Genomic DNA, 27,250 nt, shown 5'->3' with positions numbered 1-27,250 from the left:
CACTTATTTATGTTAATTTATTAATTTTTTTTCTTTTTATCCTCTCGTCAGATTCTTTAAGAGTCTATTCAGAGGGCAGGTGGTGTATATTAATACCACTCAGACAAGATTTACTTTGCTTCTGAATGTTTGAGAGGGAGAAAAGAAAATTTTATAAACCTCCCCTGCCATCTGCCGCTTTCTCCTAAAACTTACATGAGAGATACGCAGATAAAGATATACCTATACAGTCATATGAGAAATTGCTCACGCATTTATTTCTTATATATAATACGTTATTACTTGTAATCATAACATAGCTGAGAAATAGTTTACTTTGCTTTATATTCAAATTTTTATCAAATAGTACCTTTTTAAGTAGGAAAGTACGAAATCGGTATGATGCACAATTGTTGTTTCTATATTTTTTAAAAGAATGTTGCATACAAATATGTTTTGAGATATGCGGGGAAATCACTAAACTAATATGCAGCCCCTGCCAAGTTCATTTAGATTTAGACTTACTTTATTTTACTGGTGATTCTCAGATACTAAAAGAAAAATTATTGAATCAATGAACGATATTTCGAGCAAAGTTGATATTAAAGAAGGCGTAAATAAAATTTACTAAGAATCTCGATTGCCAAATCGCTATTCTTCGCGGTAGAGTTTGGTTCGATCGTAGGTGCAGCGAATACTTAGGCGTTAAAAGCATAGCCTCCCGAATAGTTTGCTGCCCCGTTCCAACAAGTATTATCGGAACATTAACACTAAGCAAAATTTAGTGTTAACAACAATAGCTCTGTCGTCCCTCGTATCAAGAAATAGCACGAACAAAATCATCACCAGCAACGGTGCTAAGTAGTAAACAAAAGCATCATTGATCAATAGCATCTCTTGGCCTATGTCTGTCGATTGAAATATCACGGTTATGATCACAAGCCTTCATCTCGAATGGTTAACTTAACGCTTGAATGAGCAATAATCTATTAATAGCTTTTCTGGCGCCGTCGCTTAAATACCGAGAGTCGGTTGTCATCGTTGCAAACAGTCACTTCTTGCTTCGTGTTGAGGAGCTACCTTGCTTTGGAAGCAATTTTATCTCAGAATAAGAAAATCACAGATATTCCATACAAACAGGGCGGGCAACAACGAAGGTCTTCCGCCAAGCGCTCGGTCAACAAAGTGTTAACATCGAATTTTTTCTCATCGCCTCTGTCAGGGATCCGATGACCGCCCGTCAAGCAAAGTTCTAATACACTTCCATTTTATTTTCTTTTCAAAGCTTTAGTTTGGTTCTACAATTTTTTCATACTTGGATATTCACATCAGAATCGACAAACGACTGACTCGAATCGAGAGGTATTTTGGGTAACCTATAAAGCTATATCAAATGATATTTACTAAGTTAATTTAGATTTTAAGACCAACATTTATACATAAAACAGTTTTCATTATACGATATACGATCGATATATCAAATATTTTTTGTATTTTCAAATCGTATGTCATGCACAATAAGCTATGGCTTAGTTTTAATATAAAACTGCTTTCCGAAGTATTAAAGCTCAACGAATTTAAAGCCTTGTACATCATAGTACACTTCCTGCCCATATTCGTACGCAAAAGAAGAATTTCGCAAAAAAAAGTCAATTATCTTGGGATTGGAAAAATAGGGGAAAAACTTGTTTAAATTCATGCATCAGCAGCCGAACTCTTTATGCCCTATTCATCTAGCAAATAGAGAGAGAGTTTAGGGTAAAGTAAATTTTTATTTACGTATATATGTTATGTATAAATATATTATTTATAGTTTTTTAAGAAACAAAAGAAATCAACGTGATTCAGTACACTTTTCAATGTTCATAGAAAAGACTTTCAAAAAATTAACATTGAAAGCAATAAACATTTTTATGCATATTGTTAATAATACCGTAATAAAAATATCGCTCTACTGAAATCAATATTTCATAAAGTTTTACGCATTACCAAAATAAAAAACTTTTCTCTTTAGAAATTTTCATGTACGTTATACATCAACTTTACCCTATATATAATATACATAAAAAAAGCATAGATACGCGCGTGTGAGGATGTATGGTATATAATGATTTATAAGCATAGAAAACTTTGTTAAGGGAAAATTCCTCGTCAATTGCCAATGTCATCAACGGTATGCTAAGCAAATCAAAGGTTTTGCAATGTCCCATTAGTACGCTCTGAACTATCAAGTATGTAAATATGAAACCGGACTCTAAGACCACATGTGGAACACATGCGTGGCTGAACTTGTGGAAATGCTTCTGCCTGTCTCTCTTTCTCTCTCTCTTTGTCTGCTCAAACGGTACAAAAGAAAGCGTTTTTAACATCATCTTCGATGAAAAGCGAATCTATTTTGAGAAACCGAAGCGTAAGAAGTTCATGGATAAATCAAAGCGTGTCATCTACATCGACTGCTAGAATGGGTTGCCTTGGTAGCAGGACGGTACCCCTTGTCTAATGGGATCAGAAGAGTTTTGTAAATTACATTTTTTATTTCTTGTGATGACTTTTTCAAAAAAAGCATTATAGGAGGAATCACCATAAAAATTTAATCCGATCCAACCGGTTCGTCAAAAACTACGACTTGTAGGTACAGTACGAAAATAAATGCATATATACCGAACGAATAGATGGACAAGCGTTCTTAAATCGATTCAGTAAATGAGAATCTTGTAAGAAGTGAAATTTAGAAAAATTGGTCTACATGGTCCAAATTGCGTACAGTTAATTTATATTTCTAATATGGACCAATTTCCATTATGAAGTAATAAAAATTAAACATATTCATCATATAAAGGCTTACCCTTCAGACGTTTATTATATATACTGAAAGTTTGATCTACCCTAAATCTGCCTGGATGGTACACACATCCGCCCAAAATTAATATTAGGTGTTTTCCAATGTATATTAATCAATATTTTACAATGCAACATGGCAACATGGCGACATCATGTTGAAAGAACTTATATTGGTTTGACTGCGATCCACCCACCCATCCATTTTGGAACTTCTTCAACTTTGCACACCCGGCTGGCGATCAAGTTATGCGGCATCGATTTGAGCAAGTAGTAACCAGAAGGCGCCATGTCTAATGAGTACGCTGGATGTGGCAGAACTTCCCATTCGAGTTGCAGCAGCGTATACTGGACAACTCTTGCAACAAGTGGCCAAAATAGCATTTTCAGCCAATTTCCGAAGTAGCCGCTCTCTTTTTTTGGACCTCTCGAATCGCATGTAAACATCTATCAACTGTTCCTTCGTCAACTAAGCTAAACTGTTCGCAAGCTCTTCGAGAGTTTGTGCTGGGTTTTCGGCCAATAAGTCTTGCAAGTCACTGTCCTTGAACTTTTTTGATCCTGCAGTCCGTTTTTTGTAATTGACATCAAAATCATTATCAAACAAAGTTGAAGCCAAGACCGATAATAGGGATGTAATGGAGAATTACCATCATAAGCTTCTAAACATGTTTGATGGGTTTCGGCAGCAGATATCTTCAAATCAAGCAACAACAAGTATGAATGTGGAAAATCCGATTTTGATGGTACCATGATTAGCGTCCGCGTACGCTGAACAAATCAAGAATATTAAATTTCACGTACAGCAAGATCAAACCCATCGAATTCGGCCGTCATGTACACTGATATTTCCCATTCCTTTATCTCTTCACTTGTAGAAGTCTCTGAACAACATATTTGCAAGCAATATGTCCCTATAGTACCAGTGGTGTAGAGTATAGCTAGAAAATAATCGGAAATATTTTCTATTCTATTCACATATAATACAGTAAAAGTTCCTTATGCGCGCTTCATTTATTCGCGGTTTCACTATTCGCGGATGAAAAAAATGCGACCAATTCCCATATTCGCGACTACAAATTTCTTTATTCGCGGTTTTTGAGAATGTAAACAAACAGAGTAAATAAAGTAAATAAGGTATCGTTGCGAAAATCCCAAATCTAGTTCATTTCAGCTAAGTAATTTCCCCAAATAACAAATTGCCTAAAGAGGGAAAAACTAAATGCACATTCGCATTCAATTAAATTGACTTTTTTTTATTTTGTCACCTAGGAACGTATCCCCTCTAATCCCATATAAATTATCATTCCGTATTCACGGTGTCTTTTTTTATTTTGTCACCTAGGAACGTATCCCCTCTAATCTTATATAAATTACTATTCCGTATTTACCACCATTCTGTATTCGCGGAATTTTTATCGAACGTATCCCCCGCGAATAAGGAACTTTTACTGTATGGCCAATATTAACCCAGTCGTACTATGTGTTTTTCTAACGAATAATAGCACGAATCAATCAATTATGAGAATCATGGCAATAATTAATGTGCTTTTGTTTTTCTTTGTTGTTTGAATAACTAAATTATCCCAGCAAGCTATGTATATAATACACATCTAAACATAAATTCTTCTACATAGGCCACTGAAGGATGGGTGTGTACTTATTTTGTTTTTTTTTTTTATTTTTTTCATAATGTATGTATGTATGTAACATCCAAAAGGAAACTTCAAAGACCCTATAAAGTGGACACATTCTTGATCAGCTTGAAATTTTGAATTGATTAAGCCATATCTGCCCATCTGTGTGGTGTTTGTTGTTGGCAATCTGTTGGCAGAAGCGAAGATATCGTTTTCAAATCCGATAGAAACATGGGAAGTTTTTGCACGCAGTGTGGTATTTAAAACGGTCAAAAGTGGTCAGAGCAGAAGCCCCCAGTGGAGCATGGACTGAACGCAACTCCGTTTTTCTTAACCAAAATTTGTGGGTTATTGTTCCTTACTGAGATATCATCCACATTTACTTTACGAAACATTCTAGTCTTTACGTGAAAAAATGGAAAAATCTGCCACGCCTACACAAACTTACAAATGATGAAATTTTATATTTACTCACTTTTTGGAGGTTTTATGCTTATTTATCACAAGACAAACAACACAGAATGTTTCAAACTCTATAGGTTTGTAGATCCCTCAAATGAAGATATATAATCTGCCTAAAAATGGGTTAATTCTATAAAGTACAGGGTGGATAGCGCGAATTCATGGATTAGTTTGTTCTTAATAATACTAGCGGTATAGGTATCAAACAAAAGAATGTGAAAAGCTAGGGGTGTCAGTCAGTTACGTCAGGGCGTAATGAACTCATTTTTTCGTTAAAATAGCTGTGATATCGGTATCACTTACTTGGACTTGGAGGACTTGGAGAGTAGAATGCGAAAAGTTAAGTGAGCTGATTCTGAATTAATTGTGGTAAGACTTAGTGAATAAATTTTACAAACACCTTCGATATAGATATCAGTTGAAAGGAGTTGGAGAGTAAAATGTAATAAAGTGTGTTGCTATAATTTACTTATAATGGACGTTTAATGATAAAGTCTTGGGGCGTCTGGAAGAAAGCCATTCCTTGGACATTAAAATCTTAAGTGGACCAAGAGTTTATGTGGAGGGTGTACGAGGTATATATGGGCCTTCGCTGATTATAACTGACTGACCTTGTTCGATTTCAAATTATAAAAAAAAAGGCGTAACAGGTGAAAAAAACTTGTATAACCTGTGCTCCCATTTCATAACTCTCTCGCTACCTCATTGGTAGATCTCGTTACAAGATAGGAAATTCCTTTCTCTCTCTCCGACTATGAATCATATCGTGGTATAATAATACTCATTGTCTAAGGTGAATTATTAAAAAGTCAAGTAAAAAAATGGTTTCAAAAAATTAAAGTGCAAAGGTGATTCAAAGACACATCGTGATGCAATTAGGGTTAAAGACACGTTAACTTTTTCCATTTTTTACTTCAAGATATTACTACAGGGGTTTTGTCTATATCTCTATACTATTTAAAGAAATTTGCAAAGAATGCGTTCACCTTTAATTCAGTAAATAATCGTGCGCCTTTACTGCTTTTTGCCAACATTACACACGCGTCAGCATTTCTATGCCAAAGTAAATATATTTATGTCACAGCAAAGTCTCATTTCATGTGACGCATATATTTCTCCAAGGAGGGATTTTCTAAAGATACCTAAAAGGTGAAACAAATGAATACTTGAAGGTTCCCCTTAAGCTGCGGAATATAATTTACAGCAAGTGAAAACATTATAGTCGCGCCAGGCCGACTACACTAAATTCCCTAACACAACACCTATTTTTGTCACAGAACACAACAGTTATACTCCGTTTTTGTGTGAACTTACTATTTTCGGATCGTATATTAAAAATTAGAGCTCTTTGCAAATAAAGGCTAACATTCCGTAAGAATGGTTGTTCCTAAGCGATTCAAAAATTATGCTGCGCACTCAAAATTCCCCATAGTTAATTTTTGCTTTAAACTACTACTATGGATCAACTTTCATCGTAACTAATTAAAACTTAAATTTGTTTGTCCTGAAAAGCAAAAACTTTCGCAGAATTACTTAGGGTAAGACATAGGATAAGACCCAAAAATAGGCATGGGTGGTCCAAAATTGGTAAAATACCTTTTTTTTATCTAAATTATTATTATGAGTTAAGTTTCATCATAACATATCAAAATGTAGACTTTTCTGCAAAGGATCAATTTTCGTGAAAATCTATGTATAGAGCAGAGGCCAAAACATAGGCCAAAATGGTCGAAATTTGGTACAGTTAATTTTGTTATCTTGAATTACTATTATGATCTGGTTTTCATCATGACGCATTGAAAATTATAGCTTTTTGTCGTACGAACTTCCATTTCCCTTATATGAAAAGGTGTTCAAAAATTGCCACAGTCGGTCCAAAGTTTAGAATGGCGAAATGCTACTACTTAGTCACTTTTGCCCAGAAATTTTGAAAACTGCAAGTGTTTTCTATATAACGACTTTTCAGAGCGTCGAAAAAGTGAATCAACCCGAACCATTTGCAATAGCGTTCGTCAAAACACTCTACTGTCACTGTACCAAATTCCATCAAAATATCTCAAAAGATGCGACTTGTAACTTGAACACAATATCCGTGAACTGACAATAGATGGACGATAGGCTTAGATGAACTCTGATTATGATGCTTAACCAATCGGTTTAATAAAAGATGGGTCTATCTTAAGCCTTTCTGGGTGTTACGTACGTCATTACAAATCACAAGACATTTTTTTCTGAATGGTTTGAGGAACTTAACAACTCTCTGCTCTGTAATGATACAGATATAGGTTCATGCAAAATCCAAACGACTATAAAAAGAAAATTAGCAAACCTGCTATAGCGGGCCATGGCCCGCCTTTCATTTAAAACACCTTCACCCTAAACCATTTCATTTAAAACAGTGGATTATGAAAAGACGGGGTCTTATATGAAAAAGCTCTCCGATATGAGCCATTTTCAATAGCGTTCGTCCTTGGATCGAGGCACACCGATGCAGCAAGTTTTATTAAAATGTCTCCAAAATTGCAATCTGTAGGATGATCACAAGAAAACAAGATGGACGAAAGGACAGACAAGCTTAGAATCACACTCTGGGTTTATGTCAAGTCTTTCTGGAGCTTGTATACATCTTTATATAATTTTGTACCACAAGTGTTGTTAGCCATAAAAACATTGTTTTCTCTTATGACTGATTGTGACTGACAGCAGAATATATCCCTAAGTGTATGTTTACCCGACAACATTATTAAAATTTTGTGTCAAAGTAATAAAATTTTAATTCGCTTCCATAAGAGAGCCTTTGACTCGTACCATTAGTGCTTTTTAATAAAAGGAGTAATGACTGGATCCTGAAACCATTTGCTAGTAAAGACTGGCGTTAATATTACGAAGCTGCGAAGTCAACAGATTTCAAAGATCATAACAAGGTTTCTATATTCGATAACATACACTTTGAGGAAAATATAAAAAAAATGTCTAGTAATCACTAGAAATTGATTTTTTGGCAAAGCTCTTCCTGGCTTGGAAAGCAAAAAAAAAAATGCTTTCTCATGTAGAATCTTGGGTTGCTTGCGTGATTTTGCTTTCTTTCATATCTTGCCGGGAAACGATTTATTTGTGTGTACTCCTCCGGATATTGGAAATAAGCAAGAACTTTCATGAGCGAGACCTAAAGGATAAATTAGTTGCCTCATTCCTAAGAACACTCATTTCGTCATCAATCGCTTGATGTTCTTAATATTATTAAGACTCACTTGGCACGGTTCTGTATTATATACTATAACACTTTAAAGCACGTCTTATCTTCGAAATTTCTTTCAATTTCTAGGAAACGTTTTTACTTTGCCCTGAACTCGTGTTTCAATTAAAGAATCGCCTTTAAGCTTTTTCAGTATTTTAATATTTACTTTAAAGGTTTTTTCGAAGAAACAAAAACATTCGAACTACGTTTCAATTTTTTGAAAAAACGAAGTTTTTGTAGAGACCGCAAACCACACAACAGGGAACAATATTCGCATAAAGAAGGGTTTTATTGTATTTACATAAATAATTGAGCATACGGTAGTATTGGGTAACAAAATATATTTTTTGATGATTTTTTTGCGCTTTCATCTATCTTGCTTCCGCGTTAACATGGACGCTCCCAATCGACATTTTGGGCTTTTTCGTATAACCGAACAGGCCGAAGTTCGGCCACCACTTTGATTCTAACTACAATGCATTGTAGCATAACCGATATTTTTGCAGATTTAAAATGGCGGTAGTCACAGTATGTATATATATATATATATATCGTTTCCTTAGTAATCCCTTTGAAATGGTTATCAAATTAAAAGGGCTAGCACAGTAGAATACCGCAAACTAAGTGCATTAGTTCTAAATTAAATATCCCGAATGCAACGTTTCGGCATATTTTTTACTTGCCGATCGCCCTGATATGGATATCAAATAACGGGAATTGTAGTGAAGAAGAAGGGTAAATACTTGGGGAGTGTAGAGGAAATCGAACTTTTTATAGATTAAATGCGTAAAGACATCAAGTCAGAGAAAAGTGACCACGCTCGCCATCTTTCGGGTTAAGAACATTTTCTTATTGTACACTACACCGCTTGTGGTACAGGATATATTAAGTTAGCGCGGGCGTATATGGCACGCAGAAGGACTTAAGACAGAAAATTTGTGTTCAATCTCCAAATTTGTCACAGTGACCTGTTTTGACCAACGCTGTTGAAAATGGCTCGGGTCGGTCCATTTTTTCGACCAACATTTCTTTTTCAATCACCAGTTCTGAAATAAGCAAAAAAAATACGAAATACCAGCTGTTTTCACTATATCATCTTAAAGTCACTGCAGATCTACTGCAATAGATCGCAATTATTAAAGTTTTTGTGAATCTTTTAAAAGGTCTTAATTGATAAATTCGCCATGAGTCCGTTCACTAATATCGTTCGTTCTTCCTTTTTTCGCAACATAAGCGTTAGTAAATATTATATGGCTTTCATTGTTATGAATTAATCTGCGGATGATTTGTCTGCCTCAAGACTGTCTACTTTTAACTAACAAGGATTAATACTTGCCGAAGGCCTTAAGCATGTCTTTTAATAATTTCATTAAGTTCGCTTTGGCTCTCTTGCACTGCCAGTTACACATTCTTAACCTAGCGAAAAATTGTACACTTTCAACTGTAGCGCCTTGTCGAGCATATATTAGAATTCGAGAAATCTTGACTCTTTCATTAGATCTTCTCCATATAATTCAAGAGGGCCCTCTAATCTTAAATTTCAATCATAGTTTCTTCTTACAGCTGAAAGGCCTGTTGGGAAGACAACAAAATGAACGTTAAGGAAGCTAATGTTAAACGTTGCGGGCAATTAATAATGAATCTTTGACCATTATTCTTGAGTGTATGCACAAAATAAGAGGGCAATCATTTTTTTAGTTACCTAATATCGTATGATTCAAAACAATGGAGGACTTTTTTATTTCCATGAGGATGACTAGCTCTAAAAAAAAAAAAGAAAAAAAAAAAAAAGAAAAAGACACATTCATGACTACATAACTGTCATTCAGTCAATCCGCAATGGAAAAACATTTTCCGTTGCCGTGTGTATATATGTATGAAAATAAAAGCATAGTTTATTCATTTATTTCATTGTGAAAGTAATAAGTTGCCATTGAAAGGGTCCTTAGGTATTTTGAATACTGAACATTGACTCGCTTTTGTTCTTGTGGTGTGGTTTGTGTGCGTCACATAAAATTAAATTTCAATCCTTCTACCCGTGGGATTTATCTATCATTTTCAACTTAAATGTACTTTAAGTTATAATCATACCTTTAGTAATTTTTTTCTAAAAAAAAAAGCGCGATTAGGTCTGAGATGAGATATACATATTATGCCGATATTGCTATCATATTTAATAAATCATAGGAAGAAATTTTACAGGCCGAGTAATGTAAAATGTAATGTAATGTAATGTTATTCGTAATATAAAAGTAAATGAACTAAGGCTTTGAAGAAGAAGTCCTTCCACTTTCTTCAATTGATGAGATCAGAATTCCTTTTTAGTGGTCCCTGTAGGAAAAAGTGCTTCACGCATAAGAAGAAGTACAAAAAATTATTAACACTCTACCTGTAGTAGAATCAATGAATGAAGTCGTTAGTACGAAAGCAAGACCCGACTTGAATTGCTATTGTTATTGTATATTATTATTATTATTATTATTATTATTATTATTTACTGTTGTTATTATAATTAATTTAGCCTACAGAAATCAATCCTAAGACTGACACCTTAAAACACCACCATCTAAAAGTATCAGCTTTACAGAAACTCTATCGCAACTGAGATTTGAACCCACGATCATTGACTTGTAAGTCGAAATCCTTCACCTACTTGGCCACTCAGACGGCTCGCCTTAAGCCATAAATGACGATTGCTGTTAAAAAATAAAAACAAAATACATGATCGCATTTGCAGTGAACGTTCAGTGCAACAGCAATTGCCCAAACTCTCAGCGAACTTTCGGACAGCTTAGCAGTCGATGAATAAACTGTCTCTAGACGTTTACTTGCGATCGTAAAGATCCAAAAGGAAACAAAAAGTGGCTACTATACGAATTGGCTGAAAATGCCATTTCAAGACGTTCCAACATCGCGGTCGCATTGCTCGTGAGACAGAAAATTTCTAATCAGAATACATGCAAGCATCTATTACATTTCGTATATATGTATGTGTGTATATTTTAAGTTTATATGATAAAAATTAAAAATGTTTGCCAAGCTACTCGGCTTTAGGTGTGAAAGTCTAAGTCTTAAGGGAAGTAAACAATTTCTTTCAGATTTTGGAAACACAAAATGGAGGTGGAGGAGACAGCTTTCGAAAAACAGTGCTTTTTTGCAAGCTCCCTCTTTCCGTAGCGGTAATCTATTAAAATTGTAAGAAAATTGAATAAAATGTTCTTGTACTTGGACTTCTGTCTTCCACAAATATTCTATTTATATACATTTTTACAATCGCATTACTATACCTAATTCTATAGCTTCATTTTTAATTCGTTAACCTGCTCTTCTGGTACTCGGTTTCCTCGGCCGGCAGTTGCATGACGCGCTGCGAATGTGGATTTAGTTTTTCCCTCTTTAGGGACTTTATTACTTAGCTGGAATGAAGAGGATTTGGGATTTGCGTAACAATATCATTTTTATGGATTGTACGAACCAAACTCGTTCGACTTGTTTTGTCCTACATGCGGTTTTAAACACAATAAATATTTTCTTTTTCTTACTATTTGTTTAGTTTCTCTCTGAGTAAGCGGGCTGTTAATTTCTCGTCGACGAGATGGTTTAAGTCATAAGGAGGGGGACGAAAGTCGGCTGACATATTTCGAATGGGATCAATTTTTACCGATTGGAAACGCCAATCATATTCGAGCAGAAATATAGAGCAGGAGAGTACTGAGTGTCTTCCAACTTCAGAATCGAACCGTCTGCCAAACGACGTGCCACTAACTGTAAGAAAATCCGATAACGTCCACTGTCGGTGAGGAGCCGACCAAATGATCGGCCGATCATGAGTTTTTCAAACTTCTGCGCGTAATAAAGGCTTTGACAAAAAAGTACAATTTGGATGGGCGTCGCCCATTTTTGCCATTTTTTTGCCGGTACTATAATACGGAATGTAAGCGCAAAGCTTCATAGACCTATCCGCTGTAGCCTGCAAGTAATGAACAAGAAGTCAATTTTTCCTTTTTATAAAACAAAGATCATCTTAGTTTAAGTGGAAATTGGCCGAAAATGGTCCAATCCGAATCATTTTTAATAGGGTTCGTCCTTGAGCTGAAGCATGTCAGTGCATCAAATTTTATCAAAATATCTTCAAAATTGCAACTTGTACATTGAGCACAAGAAAACAAGACAGACGGACGGACAACTTTAAATCGACTGCGAAAGTGATTCCAAATCGATTGGTATAATAAAAGGTGGCTCTATGCCAGGTCCTTCTAAATGTTGCTTACATTCATTTAAAGTGATGTAGGGTATAAAAATCTATCATTTACGACATTTTTCAGTACTTTATTAACTGAGTACTGAGAGATGTATGGCAAACTGTAATTCAATCTATAATTGCGTATTCCGTTATCCCTAATTAAACCGTCTGATCAATACCTAAAGAAGAAAAAAGAATATAAATGAATAAATAAATAAGCAAAACCTTATAAGCTCCACAACTACGATTATTAAGTAAGAGTTCAATAATTTTCTTGGTTTTCTTCCTTCTCCTCTCTCTTCTTTCGATAAGGAAGGACACTTAATGTTTGAATAATTAATAGAGTAAAATAAATTCTATCCGCAAACTCTTCGAAAGAAACCATTGCTTCGAACTGAACTAAGACCATAACTAAAAAAATTGTTGTTTGTTTTTTTTTTAATTTAATTACAACAATAAATCAACAGTTTTTAAAGCTTTAACGATAAGAAAATATTTTTTTGTTTTTCTTTTTTTTTTTTCCTATCTTACTTGAGTAAAAAGTCTACACTCCTGCGGTTATTAAATGTTAAACGACATCTAAACAGTGCATGTCGTAAATTTTCACATCAAGGACTGCACACATTCCATAACCTTACTGAAGTCAATTGATTTTTAATTTACATACACTTCGCATGAAAAACCTTTAGATGAGTAATGAAAAGTGGGTGGTGTGTAAAAGGAAGCGACGCAACAAGTAGCCATCGTTTTTCACACTTACATTTTTACATGCTCTTGCGTTGTTACGAAAGTTTGCGTAGCCGTACAGACACCAACTGACCCCTATGTTCATTCACGAAGGTCATGTTTCCCTATTCCCTATTCCTCCTATTATTCATGTTCTCTATTATTGCTTATGTTGTAAACCTCAAATGCACTGGCATGGCTGATAGGTACAGGAGTACATGAGTTCGTTTGGATGTTTTGCTACATTTTCTCCTCGCTCTTATATACAATCAAGGAAATATGTTAACTTTGACAAATACTTGTGACGCAAAGAAGTAAATAATGGCTACTCTCGATTAGAGTGGGCTTACTCATGTTGTCTATCCAATTAGTGAAAAGACCATGATGACCACGGTGATGAAAAAATGAAATTCATGAACCAAGCACAAACCACAAACATATATAATATCTAGGATTACGATAACAGTTCGCACGATCAGCGAAAGTGTAAAAATTTCAGATTGAAATTTTATATAATTACGTCAATCGTGAGCCTGCGTTTATTCAGATTTTCATAAGGCATTAAACACTTTATCAAAATGTACGGCTTATGGTTAGCTCGAAATGCGAAATCAATTACACCTTGTGTGTAGGCCAATATGTTCACCTTTCCCTTTGTCTGTCTATACATTTGCCGTCTGGTTGCTTCGTCTGGCTACTCGCAATCGAATTTAACGGTATAATCTGGAAATTTAGCTAACGGTTTTTTTCCCTTTATTCTTTAACCTTGAAGCTCATTTCCCATGCGACTTGCGATTTTTTTTATTGCTCCCCAGACTTCTCAGCGTCACGTTGAATTCTCGACTTTTGTTTAGCCCCAAGCTTGAAGCGATTGCAGTGAAAGTAAACGCACTCCATACATTTTACCATATGATGCAAATTTATTATTGAATCCCAGTCTCAATCGAACGGCGCTCTTTCAACATTTCAACGACTTTATTTGAGAAAATAGCGTAGACGTCGCATACCTTACGTATATCTGCCATGCAATGGCTGTGTTGTACTTGAGAGTTTTTGAAATCCGCTTGTTTTCGAAAGGAACATGACAACAGCGCATGAATCTCGCACTCACTACATAATGCTGCACATTTTACTCCAATTCAAACATTAATGGGGCTAATCCTTTAGAAAAAGAGATGGTAAGAGTACCAGTACCTGCAAGTTAGTCTTTTACTAAAAGCCTATGTATTGCCCATAAGTGGCCTCGCGTCTTTTAGATATTAGTTATGTTAATTAACAGGCAAGTGTTGGGTATCGTAAGATACGCATAAATTTTAAATTTCCTTCCTTTCTTTATCACACCTAACACCACCGAATGTTTGCAATGCTCGAAAGAAGCTAAGATACGCCCGATTACATTTATTATACGGATTGATTGGGTAACACATTCCGAATCGATTTAAGCTTAGCTCTCGATCTAATTCTCGGCTCGTCGGTTTTTGTCCGTCTGATTTGCTCAATTTTTGGTGATATTTCGACAAAATTTGGTACGAAGCCCGGGCCTATTGCAAATCAATTTTCGAATTTCTGGCCTACGACAGTAAAACTTGATATAACTTTATGTGTTTTGTCGTAAGTTGTAATAAGTGAAGTGATATAAGGTATAGAAAAGTCGGCCTAGCCGGATCATAAAGTTTTTAGTTTATTTTTTTCTTTTGTTTAACCAACAAGGCTTATTAATTTATCCACCTTTGCTTATGCACTTAGAACGATATTTCATTATTAAGCAAAGAGAAATTTATGATTGAAACTTTGTTTTTGTAATTTATGTCCATTTCTATTAATTTTTCTCGTTTATCATTTGCATGCCGTTTCGTTTCATTGCGATGATGTGATTAAAATCCTTCGGAGCGTAACATTAGACCTCCTACTCTGCACGATGTTATTGAATTTCGTCTTAGTGGAAGTACAACGTGGGCAGTGTTTCGGCGCTACCGGCGCTATCATAAAATTTATAGTATATTTAGTAAATATAGTTTTTGGAAATTTTCAGGCAAAAGTAAAGTAACGTGTAACACTATCGCTATAATACACAATATTAGGGATAGTAATGTATAGTAAGGATTTACAATAGAGGGCTTCACAAATATTAAATCGTACCCTTAATTGATCCTAATCTAACCATCTTCAATTTCAAAGTGGTGAAAGAGCTATGTATTAGCTATGTAGACCAAGGAAGACTGAAATTCGAGATGCGGAACTGAAAGCACGATTGAGACCAATGTCGAACGCAAGAAGTTGCTGGATCTTTCTGGTTGTCCCAGCAAACAATTTGTCTACGTCTCACAGCCGTGGGAATAGTACGAAACCAATCCAATTCAAATCTTCGAACTGACGCACATGTTGGTGATGAAAAGACAATTCAAAGCATAAGAAACCGTACTATAAGACCGACCATGCTTGAACATTACTTTTCAAGGTTCTCTTCCTTCGTATTTGGCGGAATTATACGAAGAAGTGGACTGCTACTGACTACAATAGATATGTTTGACCCAAGCACCGAAAAAAAGGAAATGTCCACACTATGAGTCGAGACGCAACAAAACGATTTTTTATCGCGACAATATATTGAGGTGCCAGTACTAGTCTACTTAGGAACATTCAATGCGAATATTTCATCCCATCCGCTGACTCTTCCAATCATTGCTCCTTCCAACTATCTCTTGTCTCGATCAGTAAGACAAGCCTGCTGACTCTTCACTTTTACATCGACCTTAGACTTGAACACTTAACAAATGTGTATTACTTCTGAAGCCCATGTCGGGCCCACTTTGAAAACTGTACTCTTTAAACAAAAAATCAGAATTTACGTAAACACAAAGTAAATTTTATTTATTTACCACCAGCAGTAGGTAATACAAAGATTTTTTAGCAATCGTAAGCTCGGAAATATTTTTAAGCCGACGTGGTAGCGGCAGCAGTGGTAGTGGCTGCTTGTTCCCGTTTGATGCGTTCGTTTTTAAGGGAACCCATAAAAGCCAGCTTGTCGGACGTTCTCTGGAAGCGACCACGGCCTATTTTCAAAGAAGTGTAGATAAATTTCAATTTGAGCTGCTTCAACAAAGTCTCGCGTAAAGTGATCACACGTTTCTTCAAGCTAATGCAAAAGCGCTTGAACGTAACGAAATCGCTTGTTACTTCACCGTAATAAGGTAAACCACCCATAGGTGTAATGCTTTTATGTGTTCAATCGTCTTCGGTTGAGACGTTATTTTTGATAAACTTTCCGTCCTTACTATGTATGCCGGTACTTATGCGATAAGTTTTGTTATTGATTTTGCGTTGTTTTTGAGTGCGATAATGATAAGCTTTTTGAACGGCACGAGCCACAGTGGCCGACACTCAAGATGGAGAGCCTACAAAGGCGGCTTTACGTACACTCGAAGTAACATCTTCGAAGCTTTTACCTTTGAACAAAACGATAAAAAAATATCATTTCATTTTGACCGAAAACATTGTTAACCGTAACAGGTTTTTCTAAATGCTCACGCATCCATTTCATCTTTTCCTCAATGGGCTTTCTTTTATCGTCACTCAATCAAACGGATCTGAGAATGAACAATGACGCGAATCACTTGGTGGTAACATAACATCTTGCGGAAGTCAATTTCAATGCTCTTCTTCCCGAGATCATCATTTTGCTAGCCCTGGCGAAAGTCCACTTTTGTAGAAACATCGGCGACATTCTTCGGATAAATGTTGCGCCCAAACGCTAACTAAAGCACGCAAGGCAAAAGGTGTTTCGATGTAGCCTACCATACCAACAACAATGATACGGGGTATTTCCAAAACGGTGAAAGCTTCCACAACTTGATTTCTAATGATTTTTTAACCGGAACGATCAGCTTTACCGGCAATGGGCGTCATACACGCTTTATAGCCAATTAAGCAAGTTAAATGTACAGGCTTGCTGGCATTATCTTTAGGGAACGCCTTAACTTTTCAGCGAAGACAACGGGAACGTTTCTGCACAGAACCATGGCGAGAAGCCGAAAGTGTACGATGGGACATTTTTAATTAATTAAAACACGTCAAAGAACAGAAAAACGTGTCCCCTCACTTCAGGTAGTCTTTTTAGTCTCACTTCGCTTCGACCAGTAACGCAAACAATCAGTCGATTCATAGGTTGTCTGCTAACGCCCAACGTTGTCCGTATGCCGTAGGAGAAACGTGAAAACGATTCCATTCACTGATGGAAAAAATTCTTCGAAGTCAATTAGTTTTTATTGTTGCATAAAATACCGTGAAATTTTAATAAAAAGTCTTTCGAAACCAACTTGACTAATACTTAATTTGCCACGTAACGTAATTTATGGCATTTGTTACAAAAACAACTATTGTAACCAAAATGTTATATGTAAAGCAGTAAAGGCTTTCTTATACTCAATCAATCTTTCTCGAGACGGGAAAAGATTTTTGAAACCTATCACGGGCGGGCAAAAAGGTGCAAGGACGATTAACCTGAAGGCTGTTTATGGTTCTCGATATCGCGAGAGGACACACCCGCGTGCTTCAATCGGAATATAAACGGCGTTGTATTTCTTCGGTGTTAGAATAACGATTTATATGCGAATGAATGCAAAGAAGAAGAAAAAGTAAATAATCAAAACAATATTGAATATAAACTAAAGTAAGTACATGTGAAACTTTAAAACTTTATGCAAAATGTACGAATAAATAAATTAATTTCACTGTCGCTCCAAGCAATTGCAAGAAAAAATCATGGGAAAGTTCCAAGGAACGTGTAAAGGGATAAGAGTAACCCACTTTCCTGCAAAAGCAGTTAGTATCCCTGACAGAACCAAATGTTCATGTTTTAAAAAAATTTTTGTTTTTATTCGTTAATCTCTTTTGGGAGTGATGGTGTCTTCTCCACGACTGAGCCCCATTGATAGACAACTTTTTTTTCAAATTTTTTTATTATCCTTTTAATCCTTTCCAACAATTTCTTTGTGAACTTTCATTTGATGCTACTAGAAAATAAAAGCATCGAAAAGAATTGTTTGCTGTTTCCAAAATTTTGGAATTTTCATCATCAATCAAAATTCCCAAAAACAGAAGGAAGTGGAGTCCTTGACATTTAATATAAATGTAAATACTTTTGCGAAATAATTCCAACGTGAAGGTAACCAGTTGCTACAATTATACCTTGTATATCAGATATTTGCAGAAATCCCTTAATATATATATGAATATAAATAAATATATATTTATACCACTTGTGGTACGGGGTATATTAAGTTAATCTGGTCGTATGTGACACGCAGAAGATCTTAAGATAGATCCATATTTTAGTATAGCAATCGATTGAGAATCATAGTCTGAATTGACCTAAGCCTGTTTGTCCGTCTGATGTTTGTCCATGTGGATTTGTTTTCAAGCTACAGGTCGCAATTTTTGAGACATTTTGGTGAAATTTGGTACAGTGACGTGTTTTAGCCCAAGCACAAACGCCACTGAAAATGATGCGGACCGGTCCGCTTCCCATATAACGCCCCATTCTGTGAAAGTTGTTATATGAAACAAAATTTTAATTTTCAAAATTCTTATGTACTATTTTCAGCTTGTTTTATTTGTGTGCACATATGCAAAAGCTTATGATCTGCAAAATTTCACAAACCCGAGCAAAAAGGAGGCAAAATTGAAGTACCATTCCGAAATTAGGAATAGCGCGTCACGGTGTTGAAAAGCTTTTTATCAATTTTCAAAAAACTTTCTTTTGAAGCCGTTTCACTCTTCTTGGTGAGTTATTTATGTTATTTTATGTAGAGAAAGTCGAGTTCATCAATGAATCACTGCAATTGGATTTTTGTGCAATTGGCTTTATTTGATTGTTTGTGTATGCGTTGCTGTTTGTGTTCTGTGTTTTGTATGTTTTGTTTAGAATTTTTAATTCTCTCCCGTTCACTTTCCTTGTATCTCTTCGTGTTTTTCTTTCTCTCATTAAACATTTATTATTTTTGTCGTAAGCTATACTTTTTTGTTGTAAGCTACACTTTTTTGTCGTAAGCTATACTATTTTTGTCGTAAGCTATACTTTTTTGTCGTTTGGAGGAAATGTTAAATTCACCGCCCATTGCAGAAGAGGCTTCAAGTAGCACTGAAAACGTGACGTTTAATTTGAAAGGTCTTAGTGATCTTAGGTTTAAGAATGGCAAATGAGCTTGACGATTTCTTTATGATCATTGATTCCTCTATGGAACGAAGTGTTATTTTTAAGAGGCAAATTGCTAATGCGACTGCTACGTATCAGTCTGAATTGAAGAAGCTTCTAAAAACTGCCAAGCAGGAGAAACTTACAAACTTCTTCAAACCATTACGATCAAAGCCTTAATTTAATTAATTAAAATGTTCAAAATGTTCAATTAAATTGTTTTTTTTATATAATTGATTTTTTTTTATTTTGTCAATACTTCACGTTACTTTATCATTTCGACGAATAGATGTCGCTGATAAATATACATGCAAGTACAAAGTCGGTTTATTCTCAATTTATAAACACAACCATTTAGTTGCGTGTCGGTTTATTCTCAATTTATAAACACAACCATTTAGTTGCGCAATATCATAATCAGCTGTAATTTGAAGAACGTTTTCGGATTAAAATTATAAAATTGCATTTGTGCTTGAAAGGCGGAAAAATTGAAACTAAATTAATAGAAAAAAAAACTAGTAAAAATTGCCCAAAAACTCGAGAAAAAAATGTTTCGTAATTGCTGAATGCTAGTAAAAAGATAAAATTGAAGAAGGTAGAAAAAGAAAAAATTGAACTGATTACAATCTAACAAATCAAGTTGCTCATTTAATTACTCTCATACTCCCAAATTCGGAGTCGTATTGCAATCTAACAAGTGGTTTTCAGACTCGCTCATTTAATTATTCTCAGATGCTTCTATATTGAGATGGATAAAAATTTGATTTTGATTTTTCTTTAAGTCTCCAAATTTATGATTAGAAACTTGAATATCAAAATGTGACGAAGATATATGTCAGTGATTTTGTTCACAGTTCGGCCGCATAACTACATTTATCCACAAATCCATTTAAAAATTTAAAATTCATACGTCAGTAAGCTGAGTTCAAAAGTTGAATGAGTAAAAAACAAACTTACTTCACATTAATTTTCATTTTTTACATTTAAAACGACATTGTTTGTTTGCTCAGTCTTACATTTACTTAATGAATTTTAACAATTTAATGATAAAATTTTTTTAACAAAAAGCAATACGTTATTTATTTTTTTTTTAAATCACAAAGCATTATGTGGCAAATGTGGCAATACTATGTGAGCTAAATAGGAAAGCAGAAGGGATAGAGGACACGAAAATAAGAAAAGTGAGCTAAGAATAGAGGTAACAAAATATCAATAAAATAACAACTTGAGTGTTCAGATATTTAACGTTTACACTTTGATCTAAAAACCACTAAAATAAATAAACAATAATGTCATATCACCAACTTTACTAAGGCCCAAACAAAGAACTCTGTGTTCACAATGGGTCTTTTTTACACATCCCTCGAATTTCCGGTTCTTAATTTGTTGAATAACGGAGGAAGAAGAAGTACAAGACAAGCAACAGAATTTGGAGACATTTAAAAACAATTTATTAAATACATTATTCAGCAAAAATCTTGACACAATACCATCAAATCGTTGAATTTTTAAATTTAGTCTATCTGTAAGGAAGAGGCGGTTAGATTTTTTAGTCAAGAAAAACTGGTTTCTTTAGCGAGCGACCACATTGTTAGTAAGAAACTGATATGCATCTCGAAGGTTGCGACATAATTGTAATTTAATGCACATCTGGCACTTGTCTTTTTAAGCGCTCTTTGCGAGCTTTATCTTTTAATTGAGCCGTTTTTAATTTTGCCATCATTTGAGTTGAATTGTATAACCAGGCTCCCTTAAAAGAAAAATAAGTAGAAGATATCAGACGAAATTCTTGGATTACCTTATCATTTTTATCACTCACTATCAATAGCATACAGTTCAACAAAATGGGTATCGAAAAAACCGTCGAAATGAACAAACCATTACTATCGAAATATTGTTGTTTAGAAAACGAACGCCAATTAAGTGCGGCGTACTCGTTAATGGATTCTGAGAAATAAGCAGCGGATAACAATATCAGAAATAATAGCACTTGAAAGTTTGTATTATTTCGTGTCATGAGAGTTGTAAAAGTTGTTAATACATGAACTGCTATTAAGCCGATTAGCCAAGGATCTCTCCAGTCAATCTGCAATTATTGAAAATTGTTATATGTTTTTTCAGCTCATGCTTTCGAGGAATCACCTTACACTCATTAGGAATGACCAATAGTCTGTGATCTCACCAATTTCTATAAGTTTAGATTCCATATTTTATATGTTTTCCTATATTTCTCTTCAGCCAAATTTTTCCAAAACAAAGCTATTGATAATTCATTTTTCCGATTTTACTGTTGCCATGTACGAGAATTTTTTGAAAACTTATGGAATGTTTGCTGAAAGAAAAAAATACTTTGGTTTGGCTCCTTACAGTATAATTAACGCTTTTATCACATTTGATAAAAATGTGAATTTTATGGCCAAACAAAAATCTATGCCTTAATTTTAAAAAACTCGAATCTTTCTTTATGTCATATTCGTTTTGTGTCCAGAAACGAATAAGTGAAATGAAAGAAATTGTGCGGCCGGTTTCTTTTCCTCCTTTATCAATACATAATAACATCCATACCACATAATCTTTGTATTGCTTTTTAAAAAGAAACTATGGCAATTTCTCTGAAACTTGTAATGTCAATTCTTTCTCAAAATTGAAAAAAAAAGTTGTCAAGGAGTTAAAAAATCGTTTAATTTAGTTAGAGGAGGAGTCCTTAATATTTTTTGTTTCATATAACGAAGTCACCACCAACAATTTGAAGAAAAAATCTTCAAAAAGAACGTCTTCGTTGTGCAGCGTATGTCTTCCTTTAGGACATATAACTGCAGATCTTCAAATAACACGGTTATAAACAGAATTCCAAATTGATCGCACTTAGGAACATAACGGCACCATGTTCCGATTCATGAAATTGGGACCATAACGTGAGTAGAAAAAGATAAACGGATCACGAATTAATTAAACGCCTTGAACAGTTAAAATTGCTCTATTGTAATTAAAATCATTCTACATCAATTATATAAAGAAAACCAAATCATATACAGGTTTGTCGATTACAAAATCTTTATTCCAATTTAATCGATTAGTTTGCGTTTTCGAACTTGTATTCCTAAATGATGATGCAGAAAAATTAGCCGAACGACTGGCGAATATAGAAATTGTAGAAAAAGAAATTTAAGGATAATTTTTTGTAATTTTTAGTAATGACACTGTTACTAGTTTGCAATTTAAGAACTTCTGGTTATATATTAAGCTCTGGAACACTAAATTGAGCGCTGTTTTTGCAATACTTCCTCCCATCGTGGGCAGCACAGTTATTATTTATTAAAAAGCTTTCGTTTTGGATATAAAGCAGTCCGCGATACATGTGACAATGTTTTTTCAGTGTAACGATGAATTTAAAAAATGCCATTTACGCCATTATGTTACTGCGCTCAAGTACCCTGTAAAGAGACCTCAAATTTACAACATATATTAAAATATTTCAAAAGCAAACCAATCACGTTGAATAAAGATTAATAACGTTTTTTGTATCGTAAGGTGTTAGCAATGTTGCCAATTGAAGGAAAAAAACGAAAATTTCGATGATAAATTTATAAATACGCAATTACTAATTTCAGTAATAATATTATAAATTAATATGTTGAAATGATCAGTATATTGTTCGTTTTCTGAAAAATTGTTACATTTACGATAGGTTTTTCTGTTTCCAAAATTATTTCACGTAATAACGGCCGCATTTTCGTGTAATATGACTGAATGCGTTATATGTAGAGTTGGCATTACTGTAATTATTCACAAAAAAAAGCAAAAAAATTAATAAAATCTTAAAAAAAATTGAAAATTTTCATAACTAAAAAAAAAAAATAATAATTACATCTGCAATACGCTTTCAGATTACATTCGAAAAGTTTCCCAAAGGAAAAGCCGCAAAATAACAAAAAATACCTGCATTGGAACTGAAAATTTGTAAAGAGGTCTTTATAAGTCGTATCACCTTAGAAAAGGCGTAAAAACAAAAGCAGCAGAAATATAGAAAAAGTAATTTTTAGTATAATATACATATTATTATTAATGAAAAACAGAACCCTTACTTCGTAAAAATCGACGTGTCAGAATTTTTCTTTTTTATTTTGAACTAATAATCGAATTGTTTATATTTTGCCAAATTTCGTCGTGTTCGAAGAACTCAAAAAAGTGCATTCAATTCTATCCCACCTATCAAATAATAAAAATATCAAGGACGTTGCGCGACCTCTTACGTTTACAAGCGAACGAATTAGACTTGCATTCCGAAAAAAATTGTCCATTAATCTTTTTGTGTCTGTAAGGGTTCATTGGTGCAGTTAAAACAAAACTGCATAGTGGGATATGGCTGTTAAGCAAAATAATACAGAGTCAAATGGAACATCAGCGGAGGCGAATCAGATTAAAAATGGAAACGGCATCAAGTCTAATGCTACGGGTACTAAATCAAAAAAAATTAATTCCAATGTCGGCAGTGAGGATAGTGCAGGTAACATAACGTCAGGAAGCGATAACGCTGACATATCTGGATGCAGTGGTAGCTCTGGGACGTTAAGCAAAACCAAAGCCATGTCCTCGATCGGTTCAAATATGACTGATGTCACCAACAACGCTGCCATTAATCACCATAACGATATGACGTGTATACTTAGCATAATCGAATGGCTTGCAGATCGTCAGGAAATATTCAATCACGAGCGCGCTAAAATTTATCAACATCTCATTTTCAAGCTAGCGCTTGTGCAGATTCCTCGACAGTCGGACGACTTGAAACGTTTTAAAGAAGACATGGCCAAGGTGGGAGCGTTCTTTGCCAAACCCAATGACACAGTGGTCTACAAGTTTTGTTTGCATTTGGTCTGCAAACTTATTACAGTGAACGGAGATACACCATCCTGTGCCATTGCTGTTATTTTCGAACTTTTCAGTCCGGATATGATTTCCGAAGCAGTCGAATCCCTGGTAGTACGCGAAGTTTCCGATAAAGTGATGCGAAAGACAATTGGTTTATTGTGTGAATGGCTGCGAACATGTAATTTTTGTCACAATCTAAATGTCTGGATTAAGGCCATTCTAACTGGTCTCCAAAAACAGCAGAAACTAACCCTTCTCGAAGAGATTGCGCTTGATAATATAAAGCAATTGTTTGAATCCCTTATGATCCCAGCGTTACGACCAAAAGTTGCACCCATTGTTTGGCTTATGTTGTCATCTGCCGATCAAACACCAGACGTTTTTCATAAGGTAAGGCGGTATCCCCTAATCCAATATAGGTTAAACCAATTTTCTTTTGCAGATTTTGCCAAACTTCACCCGGGTTGTAAAGGTCCTAAGAAAACAGTCTACTGGCACAGGAGAAGTTGCAGAGAGCGCGAAAAAGTCGCTACAGCAATTAGTGGATCTTACAAGTGATCTTATGGTCCGCTTCTATGGTTATGATCACCTCTATGAACCTATTGTATGACTTAAATTTTGCAGCATTATCTTTAATTACATAATAATTGCGTTTTTTTCAGGAGCAAATTCTTAAAGATTTCCAACCGTCATTAAATTATCGCAAGTACGCCTCGTTGGATTTCGATGGCGAATCGTTTACTCAGCACACAAATGTCAAAGTTGGTTTGGTTAATCTAGGGAATACTTGTTACATGAATAGCGTATTGCAGGCTCTAGCCATGACGAAAGAGTAAGTTCATCAACTAAACTCTCATACTGTAGTTATTTACTTATATAATTTTATTAGATTTTCGCGTGAGATCCTTTTGTCGGAAAGTAAATCGCCACTGTTGGTAAAAATACAACAACAGATTGCTTTGATGCTGTACTCTTCGCGTCATGAGTTGACTCCTATTAAGGTTTTAAATGCCACAAGACCGCCTGGTTTCTCACCTGGTCTACAACAGGATAGCTCCGAATTTTTGGGATATCTCTTGGAAACTTTACATGAACAAGAAGTGTTTTCGTTAGAAAAATTTACAACAAATGTTGCAGAGGTACAACAAGAAGCCGGTGCTTCGGCTGTATGTAAAGACAATGAGGCTTATAATGACGCAGAATCGGTAAGGATATCATCAGCCATCAACAATAGGATCTTTCAAGACACAACACAGAAGAGCGCACAGCTACTATTCCCAATATGCACGACACCGACGACCAACATGCAATTGCCGACATCGAATTCGACAATTGAGAAGACCTTCACCGGTAAATTGGCCACCACATATAAATGTCTTACCTGTGGTTGGAAAAGTCGCAATGTTGATAGCTTTCGCGACTTGCAATTATCGTTTCCCGATGTAAAAAATGACTGTGCTTCAAATTATTCGGTTCAAGATCTCATTGAATACTATTGTTCGCCAGAAAAGCTTGACGGCGATAACCAATACTATTGTGAACGTTGCAGAAAGCTCTCCGATGCGGAACGCTTCATCAATGTCATTAGCGCACCAAAGAACTTAATACTGACTTTAAAACATTTTAAATACGATCAAAAGTACAATATGCGTGCTAAATTAATGCACAAAGTGTTCCACGATGAAAAGGTAGATATATAATAATATATATATATATATATATATATATATATATAGATGCTTTATTGTTTTTATTGGTTGCCTAGGTTTCGGTCAAAGTTTGTTCGCCGGAAACTTTAGAAGAAGTTGCAACAGTTCATTACGACCTTTACGCTGGCGTCGTGCATTCCGGTTTTAGTATGGATTCCGGGCATTATTATACGTATGCTGCAGATGCAACCAATAAATGGTATAAATTTAATGACAACATTGTCACACTCTCCAAAACAGAGGAACTGCACAATCTTTCCCCACCAAATACTCCATATATATTGTTTTATCAAATGAGCGCACGTTCCAATGAGACCCAAGAAGCTTCTACGAAAGTAATTAAGGTTGACATACCCGAACCTTTAAGCCTGGAAGAATTACCTCTTGAGCTTAGAGAAATGATTAAGCGCGACAATAAGGCCTTTACCGCGGAGATGAGACATTATAAAAATGCAAATTTAAACGTTATGCATAATCTTCAATCCAAGCAGACACGAGACGGTTTCGACGATGACGAAGACGATCAGCCACCGCCTGCTAGTAGCTGTGGTGGTAACGCCATGAATATTAACATGAATCGTTTTGTGTACTGAGTAAAACAAGTAGACAATCAAAAATGCAACAGTAACAACTAAAAAAATTTTGTTTCGTCACTCCACGCACGCGTTAATACATCAACCTAAATGTTTCAGAAATATGACGTAAAAATTGGGTAATTAAAACAGTAGCTTATGTACTTTTGCGCAATGCCTTCCTTGGTAAAAGTAAAGATAACTAAAAATCATCAAGTAAAAGTATTCCTTCGCCTCTTCTTGTTGATAGCGTATGTGTTAAAGCGTGTGATAATGGCACGTAATTGTTTTCAATTTCATATGCAATTTGTTAAAACGAAACAACAAAATACGAAATAACTGAAATAGTGAATGACATGGGATTGAATGGGAGTCGAGTTGAGAGAGAATCTAATTTTCATATATATATATATACATACACAATATAATAATATTTATAAACCAAGTTAATTAGTCTATGACTCGGTTAGTTTCCTTTTTTTTGATGCAAATACTTAGGAAAATCGAAAATATTGTCAGTTATCTATCACCTTTTTGCGTAGCGTAACGCAAACAAAATTCTAATTTATTAAACAAAAAAGAAAAAAAAATAAAAATATATATATATATATATAAATATATATATATACATAAATTTAAATTATTTTTTAAAACGCTTCTGCAATGAAATTGAAATTTTTGGCTACTTTTAGAGACGTACAATTACATGAATGAAATGCACGCAACCAACCTTTACTTGAAACTATTTTTACCGCGCCTGAATATAAACAATGATTTTATT

At 34.8% G+C, this 27,250-nt stretch overlaps 2 protein-coding genes and 1 pseudogene across 2 annotated transcripts; 1 reads left to right on the top strand and 2 right to left on the bottom strand.

Moving 5' to 3' along the window:
• Nucleotides 1–16,057: 16,057 nt before the first annotated feature.
• LOC119639768 lies at nucleotides 16,058–17,173 on the bottom strand (annotated as a pseudogene).
• Nucleotides 17,174–20,582: 3,409 nt separating this feature from the next.
• On the bottom strand, nucleotides 20,583–21,615 carry LOC119639753 (transmembrane protein 18). Its single transcript, XM_038037389.1, has 3 exons — nucleotides 21,464–21,615; nucleotides 21,136–21,402; nucleotides 20,583–21,066 (listed from the first exon to the last, which is right to left on the bottom strand). The coding sequence occupies exons 1-3, from the start codon at nucleotides 21,521–21,523 to the stop codon at nucleotides 20,956–20,958; spliced, it is 438 nt and encodes a 145-aa protein (XP_037893317.1). The 5' UTR covers nucleotides 21,524–21,615; the 3' UTR covers nucleotides 20,583–20,955.
• A 1,544-nt stretch (nucleotides 21,616–23,159) lies between these two features.
• On the top strand, nucleotides 23,160–27,250 carry LOC119639739 (ubiquitin carboxyl-terminal hydrolase 35). The gene is made up of 5 exons (XM_038037369.1): nucleotides 23,160–24,578; nucleotides 24,631–24,792; nucleotides 24,851–25,020; nucleotides 25,078–25,876; nucleotides 25,954–27,250. The coding sequence occupies exons 1-5, from the start codon at nucleotides 23,679–23,681 to the stop codon at nucleotides 26,488–26,490; spliced, it is 2,568 nt and encodes an 855-aa protein (XP_037893297.1). The 5' UTR covers nucleotides 23,160–23,678; the 3' UTR covers nucleotides 26,491–27,250.

This window comes from Glossina fuscipes, unplaced genomic scaffold (genome assembly GCF_014805625.2).
Source record: "Glossina fuscipes isolate IAEA_lab_2018 unplaced genomic scaffold, Yale_Gfus_2 113, whole genome shotgun sequence".
NCBI classification, from domain to species: Eukaryota; Metazoa; Arthropoda; class Insecta; order Diptera; family Glossinidae; genus Glossina; species Glossina fuscipes.
This window is presented reverse-complemented; position numbering and strand designations above follow the sequence as displayed.

Excerpts from the sequence above, each read along its gene's own strand:
- LOC119639753 (XM_038037389.1), bottom strand. The coding sequence starts at position 21,523 with ATGGAATCTAAACTTATAGAAATTGGTGAGATCACAGACTATTGGTCA. Across the intron at positions 21,403-21,463 it reads ATTGGTCATTCCTAATGAGT|ATTGACTGGAGAGATCCTTG; the intron begins GTAAGGTGATTC and ends CAATAATTGCAG. Across the intron at positions 21,067-21,135 it reads TGAACTGTATGCTATTGATA|GGAGCCTGGTTATACAATTC; the intron begins GTGAGTGATAAA and ends TTTTCTTTTAAG.
- LOC119639739 (XM_038037369.1), top strand. The coding sequence starts at position 23,679 with ATGGCTGTTAAGCAAAATAATACAGAGTCAAATGGAACATCAGCGGAG. Across the intron at positions 24,579-24,630 it reads CACCAGACGTTTTTCATAAG|ATTTTGCCAAACTTCACCCG; the intron begins GTAAGGCGGTAT and ends TTTCTTTTGCAG. Across the intron at positions 24,793-24,850 it reads ATCACCTCTATGAACCTATT|GAGCAAATTCTTAAAGATTT; the intron begins GTATGACTTAAA and ends CGTTTTTTTCAG.